This window comes from Marmota marmota, unplaced genomic scaffold (assembly GCF_001458135.2).
Source record: "Marmota marmota marmota unplaced genomic scaffold, marMar, whole genome shotgun sequence".
Taxonomy (NCBI): Eukaryota; Metazoa; Chordata; class Mammalia; order Rodentia; family Sciuridae; genus Marmota; species Marmota marmota.
Window position 1 is genome coordinate 8,584,480 of NW_026000185.1, and position 24,714 is coordinate 8,609,193.

The 24,714-nt window shown below is 50.1% G+C and overlaps 1 protein-coding gene across 3 annotated transcripts in view; it reads left to right on the forward strand.

Annotated features, from left to right (window-relative positions):
- Window positions 1-4,177: 4,177 nt before the first annotated feature.
- Window positions 4,178-24,714, forward strand: part of Axin1 (axin 1) — a 33,547-nt gene continuing 13,010 nt past the window's right edge. For 2 of the 3 annotated variants that reach the window (XM_015491047.2, XM_015491048.2), the window contains exons 1-3: window positions 4,178-5,136; window positions 21,026-21,166; window positions 23,709-23,805. In XM_015491047.2, coding sequence (XP_015346533.1) covers window positions 4,259-5,136; window positions 21,026-21,166; window positions 23,709-23,805 — 1,116 coding nt within the window. In that variant the 5' untranslated portion in view covers window positions 4,178-4,258. The remainder of the gene's footprint in view (window positions 5,137-21,025; window positions 21,167-23,708; window positions 23,806-24,714) is intronic. The other variant, XM_048789497.1, reaches the window with a different exon arrangement.

Here is a 24,714-nt window from a genome sequence, read left to right on the forward strand (position 1 = left end):
CCGGGAGTGTGCCGGTAGGCGACCAGGTGTGCGGGCCTTGGGGGTCCGAGGGCGTGTGGGGCGGAGAGTGCGGAGAGGCGTGCAGGTGTGGGGCTGCGGGACGTGCGGGACTGGGAGTGTGCCGGACCAAGTGCGTTCCAGGAGGCGTGCAGGAGTGCGGGCTGTGCAGCCTGGAGGGTGTGCGGAACCCTGAGTTTTCCGGGAGGCATGCGAGAATGCAGGGCGTGGGGGACGAATAGGCTTTCAGGAGTGCGGACTGCGCAGCCCCAAGGGTGTGCGGGGCATGGAGCGTGAAGGGAGGCTTGCGGGATTGTTGGCTGTGCGGATTGCGAGGGGTTGCTAGGCTGGGAGTGTGTGAGGAAGCGTGCAGGAGCGTGGGCTGTGCAGGCCCTGGGTGGGCGGGGCGGGGAGTGTGTTGGGAGGCTTTCAGAAGTGAAGCCTCTGCAGCCTGAGGGAGTGGGGGCGGAAGTGGGCGACTGAGGGGGTGCTAGGAGACTGCTTGGTGTGCTAGAAAGGGCCTTGACCTTGGGTTGTGTGAACAGGAAAGGGAGATGGTCTCTACAGGTGGACATGTGGTTGACATAGTGTGGGATGCCTCCTGTGGTCCCTGGGCCTGGTCCTTGTTTAGGGTGTCCGAGATTCCAAGTAGCTACTGAGGCCAGGGTGTGCGTGGTCCTCCCTCCCCTCACCCTGCCTCCTCCCCCATAAGTAGGAATGGTGCCGCGACCACCACAGGAGGGCACTCTGTGGGTTCAGCCTGTGGTTTGGCTTGTTTCAAAAACCAATTGCTCTGGAGACCATATCCTTTCAGGTTGGGGGCCAAAATACAGATCTCTGTCTTGGGGTTAGATCTTAGATTCTGTCCTCACCACAAAATTTGAATTCAGCCTTCCTCCGGCTCCCACCCCCGCATGAAACCAGAGCTGCACACTTTCAGATTGGCATGAGGACAGTAAGGAAAAGACACATCAATCCTCTGGGGACTTTTCTCAGCCCATCTCCAAGAGGGATTGTCACTGTACTGTGAAACCTTATTTTTGCTCATATGCATGTTCCCTGGATCCACAGTCCCTGTTTTAGAAAATATATGCAGCTGGACTCCTGTCTGCCCCAGAGAGCCAGCACCAGCTGGTTTCAGTTTTAGGAAGTCCCATTCAGGAACAAGTAAGTGTGCGAAAGCACATAAAACATGGTGTTTTGTTTTGTTTTGAAGTGGGGATTGAGCCCAGGGGCACTTAACCACTGAGCCACATCCCCAGCCCTTTTTATATTTTGAGTCAGGTTCTCATTAAGTTGCTTAGAGCCTCTCTAAGTTGCTCAGGCTGGCTTTGAACTCATGATCCTCCTGCCTCTTTAACCACTGGGATTACAGGCATGTGCCACTGCACCTGGCTGCACAGTGTTTTTGTTTGATTTGCAGCATGTGTTTACTTGTCTTTGATTTCTTGTTTCAGAGAAGCTGAGTGAACTTTTTTGGGCTGCGCTGGTCATTCAGAATTTAGATGATGGGGAAGGGTATAACATGGGAAACAGTAGCCCTGACCCACAAGAGTGTCATCAATAGATGGTTACTTTCACACTTCACATAAATCAATGTTTGGAAGTTATGTTTGTGTAAAATAAATACATACACAAGCCTATAGCATCAAGTTTGCTTACATGGTACCCAGAATTGTGTGCCTCGGTGTTGCCCAAGGGAATTTTGAATTTTAAATACCATATCAGACTTCAGGTTCCTTTTATGGAATCACTTTATTGATGGTGGTTACAGGCTATGGGCCAGATTTGGTGCTCGTGGGCATTGCCTCGCCTGAATTAATGTAGCTGCCTTATGTGTGGTATGTATGTGTGTGTTCCTTAAATGCTAGGTATGCTTCCCTGGGGGAGCTTGGAGATTTGGGGGATTGGAATGTTTCAGCATCAGTGATATGTGGAGGTGTTGGTGTGCTTCTAGGGACATGGAAGTTCTTTTTTCAGTTGATGACCAAAGAGACTTGAGTTATAAGATATATTTCCTCTGGGCTCTGAAAAGCAGTTTAAAATGGTTAGGAGAGACTGTGTTTACACAGTAAAATGTGAGTTTTGAAGGGAAGCTGCAGTTCTGTAATGAAGGACTGTGTCTTGAATTTGCTGCCTCCTCTATTGCACAAGAATAGCTCAGCATCTGAAAAAAAGCTGTGTCTAGGACAAGCATCTTCTCTTCAGTGCCAATCAATTGAATATTTGTAGGTATGCTTTGTTGTGAGACTATTGTGTTAGGTGCCGAGGGTCCTGCTGTAGTCACTCATAGGGAGGCCTGAACGCTTTGGAGACAGCAACAGTAGCCAGCCTCACATTACAAACTACTGCTCTTCAGTTCCCAGTAACTTGTTTTTTTCTCAGGGCTTGTGAGCTGACTGCTGTGTATCTGGAAGGGTGGTCAGGGATGCAGGCCCTCTTTTACTCTAGTGGCAACCTAGACAAGAGGAAGCTAGACATCATGAGATGATGTGGAGCTGTAGACACCCAGGGTGCTCACTCTGAGATGATGGGGCTCAGAGAAAGTGAGCTGAAAGGGGGGTTCTGTGAGCAGCACAGGATCTTGATCTGAAGGAACAAACAGGCTGGCCCTGCTGAGGCTGAGATGACAGTCTTCTAAGAAGTCTGTAGCTGTGATGATGTTGGGCACATATTGGTGACCCTCCTTTTTTGTGTGTGTGACTTGTCCCTCTGGCTTTCAGTAGTGGTTGGCAGGTGAAGAGTATGCAGTGAGAATGTAGGTGTGGGGGTAGATTTCATGGAGGCTAGGGCCCAGCAGTGTGCAGTGGTAGCCAGGGAGAGCCCCCTTGAGTTGGTTCTAGGAGGGCTGACTTTGTGCGCTCTGGCTTGTTCAGTGCTCCAGGTGTTTGACCTGATGGTGTATAGTGCCCTCTCCAATCTGCTTGGCTAGGATCCTTACATTCTGTGTTAAAAGGATGTAAGGGCTGTGTTAAGAGGCACAGCCAGGGCTCTTGGGCTCCAGGTCTTGCTCGGGGGCAGTCTCCTGCACACTTTCCACCTACTAGTGGCAGCAGTAGTAGTAATAAACACCAGTTTGTATATATGAATACTGTTTTCTTTTTCTCAAGAACTAGGGATAGAACCAGGGGCCCTCTACTACTGAGCTACACTCTCAGCCCTTTTATTTTTAACTTTGAGACTGGATCTCCCTAAATTACCCAGGCTGGCCTTGAACTTTCAGTCGTCTTGCCTCAACCTTCTGAGTATCTGGGATTACAGGCCTGTGTCATCATGCCTAGCAGAATAACCTCTAAGAGGATGTGTGGTTTGGTTTTTCAGCTTAGGGAGTTAAATCAAATGAGCTATATGCTTCTTTAGCCAAAAAGCATACTTGTAATTAGATTTAATTTGTTCTGTACTTTTTCTGTCCCTTAATGTCCCCATCCACCATTTGTTTTCAGAAGAACATTTTCCTCATAATACAGGTACTCACAGTTTAGTGTAATTCTGCATTTCTAAGGTTGCCTGCATTGATGACTTCTGAATGCCTACTTGCTGTGTCCTTGTATTACCAATCCCTCTGTATTGAAGGCAACCTGTGGCCAGCTGCTCTTTGAGGTGTGTGTAGAGTAGGAGAAATACCTGGCTGGGTGCTTGCATCTGTTGCAGGCATATCAAATATGAAGTGATGCAGTAGCAGAGAGTAACAGAGGCTGTGGGACTTGGAAGATGCACTCCTGCTTATAGCGTGCTTCTCCCATTTCTGAGTGTTGACGACTGGGCAGGTGAGGTGATCATTTTTGTGTGTGAGGGACTTTGTGTGTGAGCCCCTGGTTCCAGGGGTCAGGGTTGAGAGTAACTTTCCTTTCTCTAGCCCTCCTGGTCATTCAGCTCTTGAGCCAGAATGGTTGGTCCTCAGACCCCTGGTCTCATGGAAGGACACTTTAGGGGAGAGGTATCCTCTGTGTTCTGGACATCTGCTTAGTGTGAGAGACCTTCCTGTAGTTTTAAGCTCTCACAAGTCATATATGATATAGAGCATACTGTGTGGCCAAAATATGTCTCTGCTGGAAATGGAACTGGCTTTCTGCTTTGAGTGAGAGTGGGAGGGCGGCGCCGCTAGCTTCGTCTCAGAGAACCTCTGATAGTGTCCCAAGGGCCACCTTCCTAACCCTTGTCCTCTTGATGGTTTCAACAGGACAGATTGCCTCCCCTTGGAGCCGTAAGTACTGATGTATTAGGGTGCAGCGCTCGTTGTTCATTGACGCAGAGTCCCAGAATGAGTGTCCAGGAGCAGGGTTTCCCCTTGGACCTTGGAGCAAGTTTCACTGAAGATGCCCCCCGGCCCCCAGTGCCTGGTGAGGAGGGAGAACTGGTGTCCACAGACCCAAGGCCCATCAGCCACAGTTTCTGCTCTGGGAAAGGTGTCAGCATTAAAGGCGAGACCTCAACAGCCACCCCGAGGCGCTCAGATCTGGATCTGGGGTACGAGCCTGAGGGCAGTGCCTCTCCTACCCCACCGTACTTGCGGTGGGCCGAGTCACTGCATTCCTTGCTGGACGACCAGGATGGGATCAGCCTGTTCAGGACTTTCCTGAAGCAGGAGGGCTGTGCTGACCTGCTGGACTTCTGGTTCGCCTGCAGTGGCTTCAGGAAGCTTGAGCCCTGCAATTCAAACGAGGAGAAGAGGTTGAAGCTGGCAAGAGCCATCTACCGAAAGTATATCCTGGATAGTAATGGCATCGTGTCCAGGCAAACCAAGCCAGCCACCAAGAGCTTCATCAAGGACTGTGTCATGAAGCAGCAGATCGACCCTGCCATGTTTGACCAGGCCCAGACGGAGATCCAGTCCACCATGGAGGAGAACACTTACCCGTCCTTTCTCAAGTCTGACATTTACTTGGAATACACGAGGACAGGCTCGGAGAGCCCAAAGGTCTGCAGTGACCAGAGCTCAGGGTCAGGGACAGGGAAGGGCATATCTGGATACCTGCCCACTTTGAATGAAGATGAGGAGTGGAAATGTGACCAGGACGCGGTGGAAGAGGATGATGGCAGAGATGGTGCCCCCCCCAGCAGGCTCACTCAGAAGTTGCTCCTGGAGACAGCCGCCCCGAGGGCCTCAAGTAGACGGTACAGCGAGGGCAGAGAGCTCAGGTGAGTCACCAGGTGTCTGTTTTCTGTGCTCACCTCTGAGACCTGGAGAAGGAACAAGGGAAGGGTGTTGGTGACGGGATCTTTTAGCCCAAGCTGAGTATATGGCTGCCGCTTTGGTCATGTCAGGGTTTGATTCCATATTTGTCATGTCTGTGATGTTTCTGAGAATACTTTCTTTGAGAACAGACTGCGCGGCTTGGTGTATCATTAGGAATGTGGATGTTCTCACAAGTCATAATGACATTGGAACTTGATCCTGGAGCAGTTAGACTTGTGTCCTCTTGCACAGAAGTGGAGACACAACTCTCTGGGCTAGGTAAAGGGAGGAGTGGACATTCAAGTGCATCGATGCATGGAGAGTTCCGGTAGCTTTCTATAGTGATCCTGCAGGGTTGTTCCTGGCGACTGAGGCCTGGTGGGGAAGTTTCTGAGTGCTAGGAAACTTGTGGGACTTGTGCTTGGAGTCCAGGATTGGACCCTTTAGCTTGCTAGCTGTGTGTGGGTGTGGTAGGTCAGTGCAAGGCAGCCTGGATGTTTTGTCTGGTGGTCCTCACCAGTTGTGCATGTGCATGTAGGTGCACATGCAGCTTGGAGGGAGCCACAAAGCTCTCAAGAAGTCTCTACAGCTTTGAAACTGCTTCTTCACTCTTTCCCTACAGTTTGGCTTTCAGGTCGCCGTCTGTTGCATGTGTGAGCAGAACGCTTGCATTTCCTACTCCTTTCCTGAGCTGGTGCCTGGGGGACTTTAAAGATCTGTAAGCATGAGGCTGCCGCCAGGTGCCGTGGTCCTGGTGCAGCTGCTAGACACCAGGACCAGCTGCTGTGGAGAGACTGGCATGTGCTGATTTGCACAGGACTCACTCTTCTGAGGGTTACCTGAGAGTGGGACCCTGTAATTAAGTGGTGGTCAATGTGGATTGACTAATGGTTTTCTTTTTTTTGGTACCAGGGATTGAGCTCAGGAGCATTCAACTTCTGAGCCACCATCCCCAGCCCTATTTTGTATTTTATTTAGAGACAGGGTCTCACTGAGTTGCTTAGTGCCTTGCCATTGCTGAGGCTGGCTTTGAACTAACGGTCCTCCTGTCTCAGCCTCCTGAGCTACTAGGATTACAGGCATGCACCACTGCACCTGGCTTAATGGTTTTCTTTTTTGGGGGGCTGGAGATTGAACCCAGGAACTTTTAACCACTAAGCAACATCCCAGCCTTTTTTAATTTTTTTTATTTTGAGGCAGGGTCTCTCTAAGTTGATGAGACTGGCTCTGAACTGTGATCATCCTGTCTCGGCCTCCAGAGTGCTGGGATTATAGGCGTGGTCACTGCTCCTGGCTGTTTGACTAATCTTTTTGTTCCTTTTTCTTATTGTTGTCAGCCAAATGCTGCTATTAATATTATTTATTTTTTCTTTTTTGGAGGAGTGTACCGACGATTGAACTCGGGCACTCTACCACTGAGTCACATTCCCAGTCCTGTTTTATTTAGAGACAGGGTCTCATTGAGTACTTAGTGCCTTCTAATTTGCTGAGGTTGGCTTTGAATTCACGATCTTCCTGCCTCATTTTTCGGAGCCACTGGGATTATAGGCCTGCGTTACCGCACTCTGCCTATTGTTGTTGTTGTTATTATTATTCTTTTTTCTTTTTTTTTACAGTGTTGAGGATTGAACCCAGGGCCTCTTCCTAAATGCTTTTATTTATTAGTAAGTTTTTTAGGACAGAATATGCCTTAAAAATATCATGTTAAACTCAACACAGTGGCCCACATGTATAATTCCAGCTGCCCGGGAGGACTGGGGATGCAGCTCAGTGGTAGAGCACCCCTGTGTTCAATCCCCAGTACAAAAAAGAAAAAAAAAAAAAAACCAACCAAAAAACAAATCCTGTTAAGGCTGGTGTAACTAACAGTTGCTAAAGCGTAACCTAAGCCAGGCATGGTGGTGCACACCTATAATCCCAGCAGCTCAGGAGGCTGAGGCAGGAGGATCACAAGTTCAAAGTCAGCCTCAGCAAAAGCGAGGCATTAAGCAACTCAGCGAGACCCTGTCTCTAAATAAAATACAAAATAGGACTGGGCGTGTGGCTCAATGGCCAAGTGCCCCTCAGTTAAAAAAACAAAACAAAACAAAACAAAACCCTAAAAAGTTTACAATAGACTAGAAACTTTGTTAAGATGACACTAAATTTGAGAATTTGAGGGTTGGGCTACAAGAAAAATATTGAACCCAGGGTGCTTAACCACTCGAGCCACATCCCCAGATCCAAATAAAAAATTTAATATCTTATTTAGAGATAGGGTCTGCTTAAGTTTCTTATGGCCTCGCCATGTTGCTAAGGCGAGGTGTGGTCAGTAATTTGTAATCCTCCTGACTCAGCCTCCTAAGCTGCTGGGATCACAGACTTGGCCATCACACCCAGCTCAATTCTGATTTCTAATTTTAAAAACAATGGCGACTACACGTCCTGGGCCAGCCCATCTGAGCACTCTTCAGTTCTTGATCATAGCAGCAGTACTGCTGTTGTTCTTTTTGGTTTGCTCTATTTGTAATACATAGTGTTTGCTGTGAAATGAATAGAGCATGTGGGCTGCTTCTGCTGGGTGGCATTTTAGTTCCCTCATGGAGCTGTTGTTGGTAGCAGAGGGGCCTGGAGTTTAGGAGAGTCCCATCTTTCATGGCACTGTCCCACCCAAGTCTGCCTGTGGTACAGTGTTGTGGTTTAAAGTTCTCTGATGTTGGGATCTTATTAGCACTGAGGTGTTTTTGTTCTTTTTGCAGTGCTGGGTGTCTAACCCAGGGCTTGGAGTGTGCTAGGCAAGTGCTTGGTCACTGACCCCACCCTAGTCCAGGCTCATGTTGATTCTCATTTGGAGGCACTCTGCTTGTCCCCCAGGGTTCAGTTAGAAGGCAGGAAGTGGGAAGTGACACCTGGGCTTAGAGAAGGGGTTGGCTGACTGCAGCCCTCTCCTTCATGTTCCACTGACCCTGCCCTCCTGATGGTCAGTTTTGCTTTGCTGGCTCCCTTGTGTTGGACATGGCTACACAGTGAACTTGGGCTCTGGGCCTCCTTGTTTACAAGTGCTGCCGCAGCATCAAAGGAAGACCCTGCATTTGCCAATGTGGGGGGACACTGGTGCCACTGTGTCTTATGTGTTCCATGTTCTGAGGGCCTGAGGCTGTGCTATTGGCTTAAACTATGTAAGGCCATCCTGGAAGGAAAGTTGGGTGCCCCCAGATAGCATGGCTGCTTCCCAGGCGGGAGAGGGTGATTCCTCAAGGGAAGATTGAGGCTGAGAGGGAAGCGCCACCACACACCTGAAGGAGACCCTGAGCTCAGCCTCACTTGCTCATCAGCTGCAGTGTTGAATTGTGTGAAGGGATGTGTCAGGAGGGTCATCTAGGACAGCTGTACATCAGGGCGCTTAGCTAGGTTCCTATAGTGTGGGCCGCTCTGCTTGTGTGCTTGTTGTGTGCTTGTCTGAGTATGCCAGGTGATATTCACATAGGTGACTTGAGGAAATTCAGATGAGTCTTATACTTAGCTCTCCATCAAAACCAAGAAAATAAGATACTTTTGACCTTTTTCTGTATTTGCTATCCTCCTGTGGCCATCTGGAGCCCCTGGGCCCAGGTGTCATGGAACTCCTCACTGGTTCCTTCCTTTGCCTCTGTTTCAGCTGATGTGAATCAACAGGCTTCTGGCTGCTTACTGAATGATTGGCTGTCGGGCCCAAGGACCACAGCACACTAGTTGGCCGGCTTGGGTTTCAGTCCCCTTGGAAGGCTGGCTTGACATACAGGTGCCCAGGGTAGGCCTGGAGTAACCTGGCTGCTGGTGGCAGAGGTTTCTTGGCATTTCAGTTTGCTGCCCTGACTTTCCTGCCAGCTGAGAAGACCCCGAGGGCAGAATCTCCCTGGGTATCTTCTTTTTCTTTTCTTTTCTTCTCTTTTTCCAGTATTGAGGATTGAACCCAGGGCCTCCTACATGCTAGGTAATCACTCTACCCCGTGCTACATCTCCAACTATTTTGTGAATTATATTTTGAGACAAGTTCTTGCTAAGTTACCCAGGCTGTCCTGGAACTTATGTTCCTCCTGCCTCAGCCTCCCAAGTAGACAGGATTACAGGCATGCGCCACTGTGCCTGACTTCCCTGGATGTTTTCTGTGCCCTACTAGGACTAGCCCACTCCAACTCAGGAGTGGTTTCTATGACCATAGCCAGAGACTGGACCATGGATGCCATTCAGAGCAGGAGCAACTTGATGGTTTGGCTGAGTTCCTGGCACGAAGTGCCTGACCACTCAGAAGACAAGAGTGTCCTTTCAGGTCCAAGACCAGCACTGCTCTCCAGGCCCCTCAGAGTTTGCCTGAATGACTGTGGGATCTTCCTGTTAGTTAATTGACTATTTCTGGTAATGGCTTAAAAGCTCAAGAGAAGAAATTGTGAAAAGAGGAAGTGCCCAAAGTATATACAGAGCTTCATTTGGAAGATGGACCCTGGCTTCTGAGTCAAGGGAGTGAAGTGCTCTGGTAAAAAGCGTCTGGCTGCAGAAGAGAATGTAGTCTGTTGTTTCCGAATCTGAAGACATGGGATAGGCTGATTTGACTTCTGGCCCCTTCTCTTCAGGGTCATTTGTGACAAAAGGCAGCTCACCTGTGAAGCCTGACCTCTGACCTCCCTACAGCCCTCTACCTTCTGCTGTAGGCCTTGTTGCAGGAAGCTGAGAGGAGAGCATGGCCCTGCTGCCGTCCCTGGCATCTTCCAGATGTGTGGCTGGTACAACGGGTGAACTTCGTCCCTGAATAGGCAACTCCAGAACAGGGTACCGGAGCTACTTCCAAAGAGAGCCTTTATATACTACTGTCATGCTCAGAACCAGAGTTGGTGGTTCTTCCCTTGCCTTGGTGGCTGGACAGCCCATAGGTCTTTTAGGACTCAGGCTCCTGCCCAGCACATTGTGGTCAGGAGGTCTGTGACCTGCAAGGTGTGCACTGGTGTGGCTTTCTCTCGGTCTCTCTTGGAATGTGTATTTCCTGTTTGATCCAGGTCTAAAAATAAAATGTTTTTTGTTTGTGAAAAATCCAAGGGAAACTTTAAAAATTATTCCTGAACTAAGTGACTGGAAGAGCCACGTTTCCTGCCAGAACTTTCTGTATACTTGGAGAATGAGAGGCTCAGTGGCTGAATTTAGGGCCTGCTTGACTTCTGTGGGGGTGTCCTGCCTATGGTGTGACTATACCTCTCTGCATTTTTCTGTGAAATGGGGATAATGAAGTAAGGACCTGCCGATTGAGGGTGTCATGTTCTACCTTGAGGTAGTGCCTGGGCAGAGCCTGCACCCCTAAACCTGCACCCAGCAGCTGCTCATGGGCTTCAGCTCTGGCTGAGTAGCAACCTCAGCATCCTCTGGATGCAGACAGTGTTGGAAACAGTGAAATTCTCATCTGGGTTACAGATGGTTACAATTGTGTTGGTGAATACATACTCAGATTATAGTAACCAGATTTCCTTAGGTGAGGTATATCAATTCCCCACCCCAACTTGTTCCTCTTCTAAACTCTCTGAGCTTGAAAGTGGTACCACCAACATCAGATCAGCCCAAGCCATCTTGATTTTTTTACTTACTTGCCCTCATCCAGGTCAGCAGTAGGCCCTGGTAGATTGCCATCAATAGCACCATCTCCTCTTGCCTCCCACTGCCTCCAACTGGATTGTTGTAGGAAGCTCCTGATGAGTCTTCCCTGCATCCTCAGAGGGGTCTTTCATAGGTGCTGTCCCTTCTTCCAGGGCTGCAGAGCCTTCCCACGCACCAGGAGTGAGACCTGAAGTCCTTGGGTTGGCCCACCATGCTTGTATTCATGGACATCCTTCTGTGGGCAGTACTCTAAAAGTGCCCATTCTCTGCTCTGGTTGGTCTGACATGTTGCCAGTGTCCATGAAGTGCGTGGTCAGTGGTCAGACTGCAGAAGTCTCAAACGGAGAAGCCCTTTGAGAGTGTCAGTTGCAGTCCTGAGCTTCAGGATGTGTCTCTGCTTTGGTGTGTTTCTGAACAGGGCATGTGCCTCCACCCCTGGCTCTAAATGTTTCCTTTTAATACGATCTTAGCTCTTTTTAAAACTAACCTTACTTTTTATTGGAAAACATGGACATAAAGAAAAATTAAAATAACACTAAAGGGTTGATAGCTGCATTTAGTTATCCCCAGCCCCTGCCTTTCCAAGGAGGCCACTTCTCCTGTTTCTCACCCTGTGGTATTAGTCTGTCTGGAATACCATTAAAAAACAAACAAACAAACAAAAAACACCAGACATTGATTGATTACACAGTCAGAGCTGGAGTTTGAAATCAGAGCATGGGAGGTGGGTATCTTTCTGAGCCCTGCCCCCCCCCCCACGGGGGGCATGTATACCTTGCAGGTGTGCTCACTCCCTGTGGGTCACAGGCTTTGTCCTTATCCCACAGGCAGCCCCATGAGGGGGCTTCAGCTCATGAACTGGGTGCGCTTGGTTTCTGGCAGAGTCCTGTGTTGCTATTTTTGGGTTCTCATGATGTTTTCTTTGTCTTTTTCTTTTTTTGTAGCACTGGGTATTGCACCCAGAGTATTCTATCACTGAGCTACACCCCCAGCCCTTTTGTTTTTATTGTTCCTTTTTAAAAATTTTTTTTAAGATGTTGATAGACCTTTATTTTGTCCATTTATTTATATGCAGTGCTGAGAATCAAAACTCAGTACCTCATACATGCTAGGCAAGCGCTCTGCCACTGAGCCACAACCCCAGCCCCTTTATTGTTCCTTTTGAGATAGGGTCTTTCTATGTTACCCAGGTTGTCCTAGAACTTGGGATCCTCCTGCCTAGGCCTCTTCAGTTTCCAGGATTACAGGCATCGTCACCACACCTGGCTGATGTGATTTCTTAAATGATTTTAGAGTTGCTTTTGCATAGGGTAGTATTGACTTGGTTTCTGTCTTCCTGGCTGATGATGTGACCTGTGATGCCCTTGATTGCCTGCTTTCTATAGACCTGAAGGCCCAGTGAAGGGTGAGTGTGCAAGGCCTTCTGGCTGGTGAGTCTGGAATGTTGGGGTTGCCTGCCAGCTTTTGCACTTGGGGTTTAGCAAATAGTTCTGTTACAAGTGTGTACCACTGCACTGCACGGAGGGCTCTTCTTTATTAGAAGATCACTTTGGGGCGCCTTGAGCACCCTTGCGGCCCCTTGTGAGTTGAAGCCCTGCCCTTCTTAAGAATGCGCTGTTCTGTGCAGTGGGCTTCCAGCATCATCAGCACAGATGAAGCACTGGTGTCTTAAAGTGAATTGGGGCGTGCTTCTCCCTCTTGGGGTCTTCTTATTGGGTCTTCTTGAGGAGTTCTTCATCTTAGAAGACTTGGTCCCTTTTTATGGTAGCAGACTGTTAAGAGTGTTGTGGAGAATGAAAGCAGACCAAGGGAAAGTGGCAGTGTGGGCTCCAGAGAGATTGAGTCTGAGCAGACAGGAAAGGTTGTACTATGTGGCATTGTGCAGCTGGCTGTGTGACAAGGCTTCTCTAGGTCAGGAGACTGGTGAATCAAGCAAACAGAAACCCTTCATTCATGGAGCTGGGTGCTGATGGAGAGATGCCTGGTGGAGATGAGTAGAGCGCCCAGTGTCTCAGGGGACAAGTACTGTGGAAAACACTAGGTAAGACAGCAGAGCAGGAAGGGCTGAAGTTTTTTTGTTTTGTTTTGTTTTGTTACTTGGGATTGAATCCAGGGGTGCTTAACCACTGAGCCACATCCCCAGCCCTTTTCTACATTTTATTTAGAGATGGGGTCTCGCCGAGTTGCTGAGGCTGGCTTTGAACTTGTGGTCCTCCTGCCTCAGCCTCCTGAGCCGCTGGAATTACAGGCGTGTGCCACTGCGCCCAGCTTCTCCCAGCTTTCTTGACTGGCTGCTGTCATCATTGTGGCCATGGAAGCCATGCACTGTGGACCCCCATCTTCAGTCGCTGGCTGGCGAGCGGGTGAGGAGTCATGGGAATATTGCATGGGACGTGATGTCGTGATGCCTGGGGGGGGTCAAGTGACTTCCTGTCTGCCCTCGCCAGGGTCTTGGAGGGGGGTGCCTATGGAATCCATGGGCCCATCAAGGGTTGGCACTCCAAGGTAATGGTGGCAGAAACATGCCTTCGAGATCCTCATAATGGGTGAGCATCAGAGGGATGCATGAAGGCCACTCATGAATTGTCCTCATATCTTGGTTCTTGGACATTCCCTTCCTTTGGAGTGTGAGACTGATGGTGCTATGTGGAGTATATTGAAAACTTTGGGGATTAAACATTTTGCTGGTGAACAAAAAGATTTGCAAATAAAAACAGTCCAGGCCATTTTTGTCTTGTTTCTGTTCTTATGTGTGGCAACTGTGGTCAGCCTTCTGTGGCTCACAGGGACATTGGATGGGTCCTTGTGGGCTGTTACCACAGATTCACTTGGGTGAAGTGAGGCTCCTTTAAAACATCCTGCTAAAACAGTGTGGAAAAGACCCTGGGCAGCAAGGCAGGTGATATGCTTGGAAGCAGAGCACTCAGCTTCTCCTGCAGGCTCTCCATTCATGGAGGAGGCTTCTTTTACTCAGCTGAGTCTGAAAATCACCCAGGTGTGGGGTTGGGACATGAGTAGAATGAACCTGATGTGGGGTTTCTGGTTTCTGAGTTACTTCAAGAGAACAGATCAGGGGCTGGGGATGTGGCTCAAGCATTAGCGCGCTCGCCTGGCATGTGCGGGGCGCTGGGTTCGATCCTCAGCACCACATAAAAACAAAAAAAATAAAGATGTTGTGTCCACCGAAAATTAAAAAATAAATATTAAAAAATTCTCTCTCTGTCTTAAAAAAAAAAAAGTCATGATTTTAAAAAGTGGGGGGCTTAAAAAAAAAAAGAACAGATCAGATATTTTATGGATAGACTTTTGACCTTAACCAGGCTTATAAGTATGAAGATTTTTAAGGTTTTTAGTAAGCCATGCTTTTTAAAAGTCATTGTTCTGGTCTTGTAGCTTCAGCTGAGACCTGGCCTCCTTCAGGTGAGTTCTTCGAGGCCCTGAGGACTGGTTTTGGGTGACAGACGCAGACCTCTTTTACAAAGGCTAGTAAGTCCCCTGCACCTGTCAGAGTGCCATACTCAGTGTGACTGTGGCTGAAGGGTACCCACATGGCTTTGGAACCAGTGGTTCCCCCAGTGTCTTCACAGTTCAAGGCTCGAGGGAGGAGCTGACACTTAATGTAAAAAATTTTCTTTCCCCTCCTTTTCAACCTTATCACTCTTCATCAGATTTGGGTGCCCCTAAAACCAGTTCTGAAACCCATCTGTGTAGATCCAGGCCCTGAAGGGCTTGTGCTTACCCTGGGGACTCAGGCAGCCAGCCCTGCAAACCTGGCTCCTGTGCTGTTTAAGGGTTCAGGAGCTGAGGAAAGCAGCCTGTAACTTCAACAGCCCTGACTAGTTGGTCCCTGAAGTGTCTCCTGTGGGGCTTTGTCGTTTTAAAGGGCTCCTTTTTTACATACTTGAGTTCCTCTTTCCAGTGACTGCTCTGCAGCTGTACCATACAGAGCACATTGTTGTTGCAGGCAGGTAGGAGACACATTTGGTGTGGGAACAAGAAAATGTAGGTGAGCAGGCAGTGGATGACACTGCTCAGCCTGGCCCCTCTAGATTCTTCTCAGCATATATACAGCCTTCAATTTCTCCTCAAGAATAGGATCCTGGGGGCTGGGGATGTGGCTCAAGCGGTAGCGCGCTTGCCTGGCATGCTCAGGGCTCTGGGTTTGATCCTCAGCATCACATAAAAATAAAATAAAGATATTGTGTCCACTGGAAACTAAAAAAATATTAAAAAATTCCAAAAAAAAAAAGAATAGGATCCTGGGGCTAAGGATGTGGCTCAGTGTTAGTGTACTTGCCAGGCATGTGTGAGGCATTGGGTTTGAATCTCAGCACTGCATGTAAATAAACAAAATAAAGGTCTATCAATGACTAAAAAATAAATAAATTAAAAAAATAGGATCCTAATCCACATTATCTACTACACGTATAAAAATTTTTATTTCTATTTTTTGCAATAAAATCCATCACAACCGCTATTTAATGGTTATTTTTAAAAATATATTTATTTTTTAGTTTTAAATATTTATTTTTTTGTGGTGCTGAGGATCGAACCCAGGGCCTCGCATGTGGCAGAAGAAAGCTCTACCACTGAGCCACAATCTCAGCCCCTAATGGTTATTTTTTTTATTATTATTATTTTGGGGGGAGGGTATCAGGGATTGCATCCAGCGGTGCTTTACCACTGAGCCCCATCACCAGTCCTTTTTATGTTTTGAAACAGGGTCTCATTAAATTACTTAGGGCCTCACTAAGTTGATGAGGCTGCTGGGAACTTGTCATCCTCCTGCCTTAGTTTCCCAAGCCACTGGGATTATAGGAGTGTGCCATGTACCTGGTTCGAATGGTTATTTTAAATACCCACTGGTTGAGTAGCACAGAGTGTAGAACTGGGCCAGAGAGCAGATGCAGACGTGGCCTGCTGCTGCCGCCTCCTCTGTGGAGCTTGGTGGTGGCGTGGCGGTCGTGCTCCAGCTGTGCAGTGTCTCTTGGGAATACCAGCCTTCAGGCTTCATGGACTTGCTGTTCCAGAGCCTTGGATTTGTTAAAGCATTTGAATCAGTTAACTGTGACACAGAACCTTTACCACTGTGTCCACCTTCCAATCGGTGTGTGGGACACGGAGCCAGGGACAGTGTGGTTGCCAGTTTGTGTCCAGGCTCTCACTGTATGTGGGACCCTCAACCCCAGGCTGGGCGTGCTGTTCACTAGGATGCTCAGGGCCTGGAATGATGACTCTCCCAGTCTGTAATTGTAGGTGGTGGTGTGATGGATAGGAGGCCAGGGTTCTCCAGGGTGGCCCCCTGGGGCAAATGTGAATGCCACCCCAGTCTGCTGTACCTTCCTTCTGCAGAGCACACACCCTTCCTGACCCACTGTGTGATTTTGACATAAAGGGCCTTCGATGTGTAATTTGAGGTGAGTGGGTGGAGTGTCAGAAGTATGAGAAGAAGAAGTAAAACACCTGAAGCAGAGTGAAGCTCCACCCTTACTGCCTGGTGACTCATTCTTTTCGCCTTTTGTGGCCTCCCATCATATCCTGTCCTGTGGAGGTATCCCAGAGTTCTGATCTTCCCGAGGAGGGGGCCATCCTAGTGACAGGTGGGTCCCAGGGCAGCCTGGCTGTCCAGCCTCACTTCATCTGGGCCTGTCCCTGGAGGTGGGTTGGGAGGCTGTGACATGGGGGGTGCAGATGGGGGGGCTGGCATCCTTGATCCCTCAGGGGTAGAGGCCAGGCTCTATCTTGCATGGAGAAAGTATTATTCCTCACATAACACATATCTCGCCTCTGCACCTAAAGATCAAAAAGGAGGATACTCAGAATATCCTCCTTTTTGATCTTTAGGTGCAGAGGCGAGATATGTGTTATGCGAGGAACAATATTTCCATGTGAATGTGGGTCACTGCTGCTAAAAATCAGAAGCAGGATGGGGCATGATGGCACACATCTGTCATCCAAGAGACCATGGAGGCTAAAGCAGGAGGATGGCAAGTTTAAGGCCAGCCTTAGTAACAGTAAGACTCCTTTTCAGAAACGACTGGGGATTTAGTTCAGTGGTAGAGCACCCCTGGGTTCAATCCTCGGTACCAAAAAAAAAAAGAAGAAGAGAGCAGATCTTACCTGAGTGTGAGTGTATGCATTGGACAAGGCTAATTTGTAGCGAGGAAACATGCACCTGGCCCTTCTAGCACTGCTGTCTGTGCCTTCCAGTGGGAAAGGAGTTGCCTTATTGGGAAACCAGCCTTGCCCTCCTTCCCAGGCCCAGGACTGGCAGCTCCCAGACTGTGAGCAACGCAGGCTCTCAGGCAGACACACACCAAACAAAGGCTGGCGGTTTCTTGCCTCTGGGCTAGGGTGATGCCTTCTTGTCTCACTGTTGATCCATGAGAGCGGTGGAGAAGACCCAGACTTGCGTCTAGATTCACACTCTGTTGATAGGACATGAGGGTGGCAAGGGGCACTGGCTTTTGCTTGGCTCTTGGGGTCAGGGTGGACTGCCTGCTATACAGTGTTGTGCAGTGTGGCTGTGACTAGGAGGCTGGGGCATAACTCTGCACATACTGCTGTGCTGATGGGAGGCTGGTGTGAGCAGCAGTGCGGAGGACTCCACAGAGTATCCCAAGGAAAGCCAGCCAGGGAGGGGAGCTCCGGAGTGACAGTGCACCATTCTAGAACAGGAAGGCTAGCTGCTGGTGACAGACAGTGGCATGGCTGGAGTAGCAAACAGATGAACTCTAAGGGGTGCAAAGAGTCTGAGGCACAGGCCTCCTGGCAGTGGCTGTGAGCGTGTTGTCCCTTGTTTGTCTATGGCTCAGGAACTCTAGCTTTAGAGGCAGTTTTCTTGTGCTCATTTGTCTGGTGGCTAGGTGTAGGGCCTGAGGGCTATGTTCCTGAAGGCTGGCTGGGAAGGGTGGTTCTGTTCCCTGTGTCTGTGGCACACCCCTTTCCTCTGACTGTGCCTCTGCAGGGGTGGGGTGCAGAGGGTTTTGGCTTCTGTTGCTCTGCCAGGATACCCTCCCCCTCCTGGGATGCATCAGAACTCGTGCTGCCCACTCTGCTGTCGGGGTATTTGGCAGCCTAGGAGCAGGTGTGTACTTCCTGTCTGCAACTGTGCCATGGGCACCTCCTGCTCAGGAGTGCTCTGTATGCAGGCTTCTGTCACTCTTCTATCCCTGGGGAGTTTGGCAGGAGAAGATTGACAAGCCAGCCTGCAGGGGACCTGGTCCACATGGTCCCCCAAGCCCCACCAGGCAACCGCCTGTTGAGTACTCCTGAGTGGCTTCCTGAGACAGCTCAGGAAGGACCAGTCTGGAAAGCCACCAAGTAGAAGGAAGCTTTCACTCAGGGATGAGAGCCAACACAAATGGCCTTGCTGAGCCACGGTGTGATCAGTAAACACTCAGAGGACACTGGGCTAGAATGTCTCTGCAGGGAGCCCGCTGATTGGGGCAAGTTGCCCTGGGTGGTGAGGTACAGCTCCCTGTGGACCCATTTCCTGCGTTTTCACCTGGCTCTTGCTCCTGTGGTCCAGCAGGGGACACATACCGACTCAAACTACACCCTCAATTCTTCATTTTGGGAGGCTAGAGGGGGCGTCCATGGTCTGTGCTAGGGTCCTTCCTTATACCAGCAAGCATTGGAGGTGGGGATTGGCAGAGGCTAGGCCCTCACCTGAAATCAGGTGTGTCTAGGCTCAGGCAGAGCCAGACTGAGCTGATGTGATGCTCAGGCAAAGGACTGGACACTAGTGGTGGCCTGCAGGCCCCAGCACATTTGCCCCATGACTAATGGACTCTTTTCTCACCTGGAGAGCTGGAGGATGTCGCCAGGAGCCAACAATTCTGGGTATGGAATTAGTGCTGTTTAAGTTGGGTCTCTGGGAGGCAGTAGCCTGGGGACGTATGGGTGGGAGCACTCCATCAACTTCATGGAGGTTCTGTTTCCAGGTGCTGGGGTGATGATTGGACCAGCAGAAGCATACCCTGGAGCAGGTGGGAGAGTCCTGTGTCTTGGGTGGACATCACAATTTCCATACCCAAGTGTCAGCCATTCCTGTTCCTGGGATAGTGTCCTTTCTGTGCAGCAGTCCAGCCGAGAGATCAGGACACTGTCCAGGTCTCGCAGCCCCCGAGACTGCCTTGCCTCTTATCACTTGAGTTTGGGGACCTGCTGCTTAGCCATGCTGTTGCCTCTCCAGGGCTACATCCTACCCAGCCCCATGATCTAGGCTCTCTGTGGGAACCAACCTGAGCTCCATGTAAGAAGTCATCCTGTGCTCCCTGGTTTGATTTTTATGCTCCAGGGACACAGCTCTCTGAGCAGCTGGCTTATGCTCCATGGGTATGCTTAAGGGATATGTGGGGGAGACAGCTTATCACACATTGTGGGTGAGTAGACTTTGGAGTGGGACATTGTCCTTGGACAGTGGCCCGAGGAGCCATCTGTTTGGATTGTGACTGGGCCCAGGCAGACATCGGACAGAGTTGAGAAGGGTTTGGGTGGGTACACATTGGGCTGCTGTGTAATCTGTGATCCACTGTGTACACAGGGCTGAGCCCCAAGACACAGGCCACTTCTTCATCATGGACTTACTGAGGTGTGGGGATGATCCATATTTGGCAGCAAGTGGAACCTATTCCTGGTCTTGGGCACCAGGGCCTCACTGAGAAGCCAGCTCTTCGTGTGGCAGGTGGGAGGGGAGTGCTGTGTGCTAAAGTCTCTGCAGTGAACCACAGTGGAGTGGTTACCGAGTAGGGGTGGGCAGAACCGATGGGGTGGCAGGCCCACACTGAGGCCTGGGCGAGTAGGGGAAGGAATGGGGCTAAAAATGCCCAGTGGCCACAGAAGTGATTGTTGGAGGTGGTTTTGCAGGAAATGTGGGATTTGGGATAGGTCTGGTGTTTTGGCTTGTGCTTGTTGCTCCGGCACCATGTTGAGGAGGCCATCTTTGTTGGATGGCATTTGCATTTCTGTCAAAAGTAAGTTGAGCATGTTTGTGTGGACCCCACTGAGTATATTTTGAGGACTGCAGTGAGCCTAGCTGTGCCACCTGGCAGTGTGGTTGCCACACACAGCCTCCTCTGCAGCTCCCAGCTGCTGTCAAAGTGGGTCCTGCAGTACAGGTAACACCCCCTTACCTGTCCTTGGCCACAGAAAGCTTTGTCACATTAGCTCAGTGGTGCATGTGTTTTCAGAGGCCAGAGCTGTCAGCAGTGCTGGTGGTCTGCACTGAGAACCAGTGCAGTTGTTCAGGAGTTTAGAAGGAAAGCAGGTGGCTGGCGCCCCCTCGCTTTCTTTCCTTCCTCCCATCTGAGTGTCCCTCCTCTCTCCCTCCTCCTCTGACCACATTGCTCACTACACAGGGAAGCCTGATCTCCACTGGGTTGTCTGCACTCGCCTCCTTGTCATCTTGTAGAAGAGCTCTCATGTATGTGGAAGGCACTTCTGGAACTATTGGGTGGGTTGGGAGGCCGAGTCAGAGACAGGTATGTGGAAGGCTTGATCCTGCTGGAGTGGCCAGGTGGTGTTGACAGGAGAGAGTGGAGGCAGGGTGGGGGCCTGCAGTGGGGACTTCTCTCTCTCACTTGAGATTTTCTTTTTAACTAAATGAATGTTTATAGAAAGTTACCAAAGTTTGATATTCTTAGTGGCAGTAGCTATACCTAAAAATAGTTGAGCACTTAACCTGGGAAAGTGGCAACAATGGTGTCATTGGAAATAGCTCATCTTGATACTCAGTAAAGAATGTGATGCTGAAGGTTGTCACTTGTGGGGCTGCTCATGTCAGGGAGGGAGGCTGACCCTGCATGCTGGAAGGTAGACCAGTGTCCTGGTTGCTTATGATCAACCCAGTTTGAGGCTGCTGAGGCCTGCCCTTCCCAGCCCATTGTTTCCTGCTCTGGAAATGCCCCAAGTGGACCTGGAGGCCAGGTGGGCTTTGTAGCCAATAGCATGGATGAAGGGCCAGCTCTATGCTCTTTCCATTTCTAGTTACGTGCATAGAAACCAAGCTCATGTGAGCATCTGTGCCTACTGAGACATCTTCCCAAAGCAGGGACAGGTGGAATGGTGCCCAGGCCTGGGCCCACTCATAGGGACTGGGGAGGGAGGGAGGGACACTGGCCTTTTCTGGTCCATTTTTCTTCCTAAACTGTTGACACTTCTAATTCGTATAGTAAGATATTCAGATAATTCTGGGGATGTGGACTTAAAGGGCACTACAGGCTGCCACTCATGTCCCCTCCTTGTTTGCAGGTATGGACCCTGGCGGGAGCCAGTGCACTCCTACTACGTCAGCTCCGGCTGCGCCCTGGCCCCCGCCGCCAGTGCCAACGACAGTGAGCAGCAAAGCCTGTCCAGCGATGCTGACACCCTGTCCCTCACAGACAGCAGTGTGTAAGTTGCACCCACACAGTGTGCTGCAGCCTAGCTTCAGGCTGCTGGCTCTGGGCTCTGCCCTGGCCTGGGTTTGGGCTTTGTCTCTAGTTGCCCCGAGTTGGCCTAGTGTAGCCAAGCACAGGTGGGCTACACTGTGGGTGGCACCCCCAGAAACCTAGCTCAGGCTAGAACCCAAGTACGCCATGCCTGAAGCTGCCTGGAGCCTTGACAGAGGAAGGTCCAGGGACATGTGGAGGCAGACTGAAGGTTCTGTTTTCTCCTTAGCTGTGTAATCTGGTGTCTCAGTTGAAAGGTAGGCACAGACCAGCAGGCAGAGGAGCCTGCTGCAGAGTAGGAGTGCAGTCTCTGGGAGGCTGTGTGGCTGCAGAGACACCTCCTTGTTGACACTGCTCTGTACACACCCTTGGTGTGGTACAGAATATTGTGTCAGGCGAGCCCTTCTGGGAGCTTGGAGTCTAGGGCGGCAGGGTGATGCAGCTTCAGGTGCTGAGCCCAGTTCCCCATGGTAAGGGGTGGTCAGGTGAGCAGTCTGCCCACTGTGCCACAGCTTCATCCGAGCTTCTGCATCTCCTGCTATCACAGTAAGTCAGAAGCACATCCCTGCATTGTCACACTTCTGGGGAACCTGTGGGATGGGAATGTCCTGTGACCGTCCTCAGCTCAGTGGTATGGGCCAGAGCTTAGGAACAAGACAGATCAAAATTTATTTGTTGAAAAAATTGATAATAGTCAAAATTGGTGAAAACAATTAGTATTATAACATGATATTACCTAGAAAAAGCATATTTTCTAAAATTTGCAAATTTCCTTATTTGGAAAAAAAAGAAATGGATGCCCCATTTAACCTGGAGAGTGGTTTGAAGTCTCAACTTGGTCGCCCATGGATCTCACAATGGCCATCTTCCAGTCTGTTGCCATTTGCCCTCTCCCCACCAGGGAGTGCTGGGGGGTGGGAGGGTGCTGAAGCCTGGGAACACCTGGGCTTCCCTCCAGAAGCATCAAATATGGGAGAACACCTGTGGCGTTGAGCCCAGTAGCCAGCCCTCACCCAGGAGTGCTCTTTCCAGGTGTCCCTCATCCCAGGTGTCCTATATAAAAAAAACACTCACCTGTCCAGACCCAAAGACTGACCTGAGACACAAGGTATAGCAAAAAGCGAGGCTTTACTGACGGTCTTGTGAGATCGGGTGTCTAGAGGAGGAGACTCCCCCCCCCGGGGGGTGCAGTTATAACCAGCATTTTATTCCCTGGAGTGCAAGGTCCCTACCCCAGTTCCTCATTTGCTGAGTATTATGGGGTGCACAGTCTTCCTGTAGCCTAGGTGTTTCGGTCTCCTGTTGGGTTATTTAAAGAAACGTACTTTTTTTTTTTTTTTTAAAGAGAGGGAGAGAGAGAGAATTTTTTTTTTTTAACATTTATTCTTTAGTTTTCGGCAGACACGACATCTTTGTATGTGGCGCTGAGGATCGAACCCAGGCCGCACGCATGCCAGGCGAGCGCGCTACCACTTGAGCCACATCCCCAGCCCCAAGAAATGTACTTTAATTGCACCCACCTCCCCTGTTCTCCGGTGGTGGGAAAATCCCCTTGGATTGAGTGCACTTTGAACCTCTGCCCAGGCGCGGAGAGGCTCAGGGTCCTTGCTCACACACCTTTATTCTGCCCTCTTGGAGACGAGCCGAGACCTTTCTGTGGTCAGAGTATTTAACAGGCCATCCCATCCAGTGTGGAGGGGCACCTACCCAGTCCTTCCTGTCACCAAAGACTGGTGGCAAGAGGAATGTGTGGCACTCCAGCGTCTCAGTTGTCCTGTCTCCTGACTCTGGGGCTCCTTTGCATCATGCTGGCTCCAGCTGCTGCTGTGCCCAAGAAGCTTTGTAGCAGTGGGAAGTGTGCTTGGCAATGTGCAGGTGCTGAATCTGGTGGCTGTCCCGTTCGAAGAGAGCCCTGCGGCTAGCTATCCTCATCCTGTAGTCCCAGAAGACCCTTGAGTGCCACTCAGATCTGTCTCTGCACTGGCCTGGAGGAGACAGTCCACAGTGCTGTGGAAGTCCAGTGTTCAGCAGTCTTGGGGCATCTCAGCTGCTCCTTCTGCAGCCCTCACATGTTGTGGTCCGTTTGGCAGCTCCTTGCAGGCACATCATGGCCCTGGCCTAGGGACAAAGCAGGGTCTGCAGATGTTTTGGTGAAGAGCCAAGTCAGCAGTCACTAACTGAAGCTTTGCAACCACACACTGTCACCTATTCTAACCCTGCCCTTCAGAAATCAACTTCGAGCTGTAAAGCAAGCAGAGCTGAATTTTGTTGAAATGCTCAGTAAATACTAGCTGGAGGAACATACTGTGGCTAAGCTCCTGGGCTTTGCTATCATGTATGAATGTGTGTGTTATGCAAGTCTGTATGTGTGAGAGTACATCCATGCCTGTGATGCACGTGGACTGCTGCACTCTGGTGGTTGTCGCCACCATCACTGATTGACTGGTGCTCTTTGGAGCCTTGTTTCCCCTGTGAGTTAACAGCTGCCATTTTTCTCTGCACAGGGATGGAGTCCCCCCATACCGGACCCGTAAGCAGCACCGTAGGGAGATGCAGGAGAGCATCCAAGTCAACGGGAGGGTACCTCTACCTCACATTCCTGTAAGTATAAGCCCCACTATGCTCCCTGTTCTCACTCAGAGTGGGGCCACAGGAGCAGACAAACAGGAGAGGCAGGTGCCTGACTTCCTGGAGGCTTAGTCCCCTCCAGGCACGTGCTCTGACCTGGCTGACTCTGGAGCAGCAGTGTTGCAAGCACCATTTGCCTGAGCCCCAGGCTGGGGGCTGCACAGCCGTGCATGGTGGCAGGACCTGTCCTGCACTTGGCTTCATGGTACTCTTTTCCTGTTGCTGTGAGCAAGATGCCCACTCGAGGGAGAGCAACTTGAAGCTTTCTTCATGACATGGAGCCCAGCTCTGGCCTTCTGCAGCCCCCTGACAGTTTCTGTGAAAGCTGGCACTGCTGTGCTCCAGGAGAACTTTGAGAATCAGCTTTTTTGAGGTTGGACAGTAGGCATCTCTGCTCAGACACCTTGACCACAAGGCTGCCTGAGCTTTGCCTCCTGGACCAAGTCACAGTGGCTCCTCAAGTGCTGGCGGCTACGAGCATTCACAGCCAGTCTCCATTGGCAGAGTACCCTTGTCTGCAAATGGAGCAGTTGGCTTTCCTTACTCTGGCATACTGATGTTGAACAGAAAGATGCTTTAGGGGAGATGAGGGAAGCTAGTGGTTACACCTTGCACCCGGGCTCTACAGTGGTGAAGGGGGAACCGAGCAGGTGTTCAGGAGCCTCACACATACTCAGGCTGCACTTCTTAGTTGTGTCTTTTAGCTTTTGGGGCAGAACCTTTAATTTCCAAATTAGGAAACCATGTTCATGGTTGAGAAGAGAGATGCTTGTTTATTCTTTTTTCTGGGAAAAGAATGGGTGGGTAGCTGTGTTGTCTCCCTGCTGTCCACTTACAAAATCAGAGAATGCTGTAGGCTTTGTGTGTGCAGTGGTGTGTGTG